Source organism: Dipteris shenzhenensis, chromosome 25 (assembly GCF_047967505.1).
Source record: "Dipteris shenzhenensis isolate YYH24624 ecotype China chromosome 25, Dip_SZ_1.0, whole genome shotgun sequence".
NCBI classification, from domain to species: Eukaryota; Viridiplantae; Streptophyta; class Polypodiopsida; order Gleicheniales; family Dipteridaceae; genus Dipteris; species Dipteris shenzhenensis.
The window spans coordinates 33,520,775-33,525,125 of NC_141620.1; the positions used below are offsets into that span (position 1 = coordinate 33,520,775).

The 4,351-nt window shown below is 47.1% G+C and overlaps 1 protein-coding gene across 1 annotated transcript; it reads right to left on the reverse strand.

Annotated features, from left to right (window-relative positions):
• Positions 1-1,318: 1,318 nt before the first annotated feature.
• LOC147885778 (pentatricopeptide repeat-containing protein At1g03540-like) lies at positions 1,319-3,667 on the reverse strand. Its single transcript, XM_087396217.1, has one exon. It carries the CDS (start codon positions 3,665-3,667, stop codon positions 1,319-1,321), a length of 2,349 nt encoding a protein of 782 aa, XP_087252343.1.
• Between the last annotated feature and the right edge of the window lie 684 nt (positions 3,668-4,351).

Here is a 4,351-nt window from a genome sequence, read left to right on the forward strand (position 1 = left end):
CACCGTCCAATCCCGACATGACACCTAACCCAGACCCCACCTCTACTGTCACTGCCGCCACTGACCCTCAAAGCATACCACTGCACCACCCACCACCAACACGCAGCAAAGCAGGCCCTTAGGCCAGAGGGTCCAGAAGACATGGGCATGGCCAACTCGTATAAAATTCTTGAGCCCATTCTCTTATCGGACATCGAAGGTCCCTATGAGGAGGAGGATTTGGAAGAAGTTAATGAGCACCCCCACAAAGAAGAGGAGAAGCCTTAGGAGCTCACACCTGACCACGACACTTGGTATGAGGCCATCACATCATTCAAGGTCATCGATGATGTGGCAAACATGAAAACATGGAAGGCTAAGCACATGTTGATCCAACTTATATGCTGCTGCGCCGCAGATGGGCTTGGCCAGATTTTGAAAAAATTCAAGCGTTAGCAGATACAAATATTGGAGAACAAGAAAGATAACCGCTTAGAGTGGGGATAGTTTGTTGGGATATTCATACAATTCGATAGGCCCAATTGCCAAAACTCCAAAGGGATCAATCTGCCTAGCCAAGGGAGAAGACCCATCCCTGTCGGAAGGCTATCAGTGGAGAAAGAGATAGTGCAGCACTTGTGGGATCTCCTAGAGCAGGATTTGGGTGAGTGGGACTGGGGAGGAAGGTGCAGGCTGAGTGTCGAAGGCACTAGAGACATTTGGTTTGATAAGGCCCTCCAAGGGGGACAGCCTAAGTACCTCAATCGGCCTATTAGGGATCTTTGCCCTATCTCCTTACCCACCAGCCCACATAGATGGTCGCATAGTTTCTTCCTTCTTGCCCTTAGCTAGAAGAGGGCGAACAGGCAGAGGGAATGAGCAAGGGAAGAGAGCGCAAGGAGCAAAACACTCAAAAAGACAAACCTACAAAGAGGAGATTAGTATGGAAAGGAAAAAGGGTGGGGCACCTCTAGAATGCAAGCGCTTCAAGAAGCATGCAGAACTACTGTTGTCATTGAAATGTATACTGCCAGAGGCAGATGGAGGAAACAGTGGAACCTACAAAATGAATAAATTTCGTCTTCCAGGAAACGTTTAATAGTGGGTGAGCATTCAACAATTAGACTTCTAAGCACATTGCAACAGTTAATGGTGGGTGAACATTCAACGTTTAGATTCCTAAACAATTGCACATGAGATGGTCGATGGAGAATGGGAATTCAAGGTTTGAATTACAAATATCCTTTACTGCTTTGCACAATGTTTTTCAGCATAGTTAATTGGCAAATTCCACCATGTCAAATGTTCAAGAACATGCCGTCCCTCTAGCTGAATGCCATCATGTCTGCTCCGACTGACTAGTCAACCAGTCCATCCCCTTTACCTCTGAAAGTAAATTATCTCCCATCAATTCATGCACCAATTTGTTAGCCTCACCATAAAGGAATCCAGAACTCCATTTTGTACCCCTTTGTTTGAAGGCCTTTCTCACATTCGCTACATCATCCCACAGGCCAGCATTGGCATAGATATTTGACAGCATCACCCAAGATGCACCATTATTTGGATTTAGGTCAAGACAACGATTACCAGCACGCACTGCCCGTTCCACATCCCCATGGATTCTGCAGGCACTCAACAAACACAACCATGAAATGGCAAGTGGATCAAAAGGCTTTTGGTTGTTCAAGTCCTCTGCCTCATCCAAGCGTCCTGCACGTCCAAGTAGATCAATCATGCACACATAATGGTCAATTGTATGTCTTAGGCCATAGTCTCTATATATAGAAACAAAATAGCATATGCCATCATCAACCAATCCAGTATGATTACATGCCACAAGAACACAGATGAAGGTGACATCATTCGGCTCTACACCCTCTAGTTGCATCTGCCTAAAGAGGTCCAGTGCCTCCTTGCCATCTCCATTCTGTGCCAATGCTGCAATCATGGCAGTACAAGAGATGACATCCCGGTTGGTCATTCTAGCAAACAGGGTCTTTGCATCCTTCAAGCACCCACAATTCCCATACAGATTGACGAGGGCAGTAGCTACCACTGGATCTTGTTCATATTCGCTGTCAACAATGGCTGCGTGGATCTTCTGCCCAACTTGAAGAGCAGCCAATTCACCACATACATCAAGAGCACAAACAAATGTGAAGTTGTTTGGCTGGATGCCTTCAAAGTCCATGCGATGGAAAAGATCCAAAGCTTCATTGTCCTGCCCATTCTGGCTTAATGCTGCAATCATGGCAGTCCACGACACAACATCCCGATTGGACATTCTGCTAAACACGTTCCCTGCCCCATGCACGTTCCCACACTTCCCATACATATTAATCAGGGTGTTATTCACTTTTGTATCTTGCCCGTACCCACTGAAAACAATGGCACCGTGGATCTCCTGTCCCTCCTCAAGAGCTCCCAGATTAGCACATGCATCCAAAGCGCAAACAAATGCAATGTCATCTGGCTTGATGCCTGCAAGCTGCATGTGACGAAAGTAATCTAAAGCCTCATTGCTGTGTCCATTCTGAGCAAGTGCCCCTATCATGGCTGTCCATTGAACAACATCGTGATGAGGCATTCTGCAGAACACACTCTTTGCATCAGATAGACTCCCACACTTTAGATACATACTGAACAGAGCGTTTTCAAGCACATTATCTTCCCCATATCCACTGTCAACAATGGCAGCATGGATCTCTTGCCCCACTTTAAGGCCTTCCAGGCAGGCACATGCTTCGAGAGCAGAGATAAACGTGACACTATTTGGCTTGTGACCTTCATGTTGCATTTGGACAAAACGATCCAAAGCCTCTTTGCCAAATCCATTTTGAGCAAATGCTGAGACCATCGCCGTCCAGGACACAATGTTTCGATGTGGCATAAAGCCAAAAACTTTACTCGCTTCGTATACCCTCCTGCACTTGCCATACATGGTGACAAGGGCAGTCCCGACAAAAACGTCTTGTTCGTACCCACTCTCTACCGATGCAGCATGGATATCGTGACCCTCTCCTAAGGCCACCAAGCTTGCGCAAGCCTCAAGAGCACAGACAAAACTGATCCGGTTCGGTTTGACACCTTTAAGCTGCATCTGACAGAATAAATCCAGGGCTTCCCTGCACTGCTTGTTCTGAGCAAACACCCCAATCATTGTAGTCCATGAGACAACGTTTCGATAAGGCATTCTGTCAAACACAGTCTTTGCTTCCGATGGACCTCCGTTCTGTCCGTACGCTTTGAGCAATATATTCCACGAGTACAGATTGAGGTTAGGCATCGTGTCAAACACAGCACCTGCATCATCCGCGCGCCCACAATTGCCATACATATCGATAAGACAATTTCCTAGGAATGTGTCTCGATCGTGCCCGCATTTACTCATGTGAGCATGCAAGCGCCGACCAAGGGGGAGGGCCTTGGCATTACCGTACTGCCGCAAGAGGGATGCGAAGCTGCAAGGGTGCAATGTTTCATCCGGCGCCGAGCCGAAGGTAGCGAGCTCCCCATAATGGCTTGGGTCTGTGCAATTTTTGACAGGTACTGATCCAAGGCTGGAATACTCTCTGAGAAGCTCATTGTCTGTGGGAGATGCAAAAGAGGAGAGCCCATTTCTGAGAGCAAGGCGGCTTCCAACGTACAGGCGCAAAGCAAAGGAGCGAAAGGGAGAAGACACCATCGCTGAACTTATATTTACGATCCATAGCTTGGACAGAAGTCTGCTGGCTCCTGAGAGATTCTAATAGCTATTCGAATAGCAACAACAATCATGTGAAGAAGCAATCCCCGAGAACATTTGAATTCTTACAATTCACAGAGCATACACAAATGGGGAACAAGATCAAACAATTGAATACAAATGCGGAACAAGATCAGACAATTGAATTCTTACAATTCACAGAGCATACACAAATGGGAAACAAGATCAAACAACTGAAAAACAGTCTTGTTCATCTTCCATGTGGAGAAACTTTTCAACTCAAAGGGAATTGATATATGCACAAGCTATAAGAGAACTCCAAGAAAGTCTCCCACTCATACGTGTTGCCCTTAGGAAGCTGCCGCAGCCGAGTGGTAGGGCTTGCCTGTGTCGGCGGTAGCCCGCAATCGATCCCTGCTTGCACAGTAGAGCCAGCGCGGGGTGGGTGCCTCTCCACAGGCCTAAGCCAGGCCCCTCAACAAGCTCTTAGATTGTTTACACACCGCCCAATGTGTGCCCAAGTTGTGGGCACAAGCTCAAGGTCGTCAATGGACAGGCGGTTTACACACCGCCCAAGCAACAATCTGTCAAAAAGTCTCAGTGGGGCGAGAATTTTAAATGGAGGATTTAACTCTTGCATTTGATTGGTTGAGGAGGTGGGTG

Coding starts and splice junctions, on each gene's coding strand:
- LOC147885778 (XM_087396217.1), bottom strand. CDS start 3,667: ATGGTGTCTTCTCCCTTTCGCTCCTTTGCTTTGCGCCTGTACGTTGGA.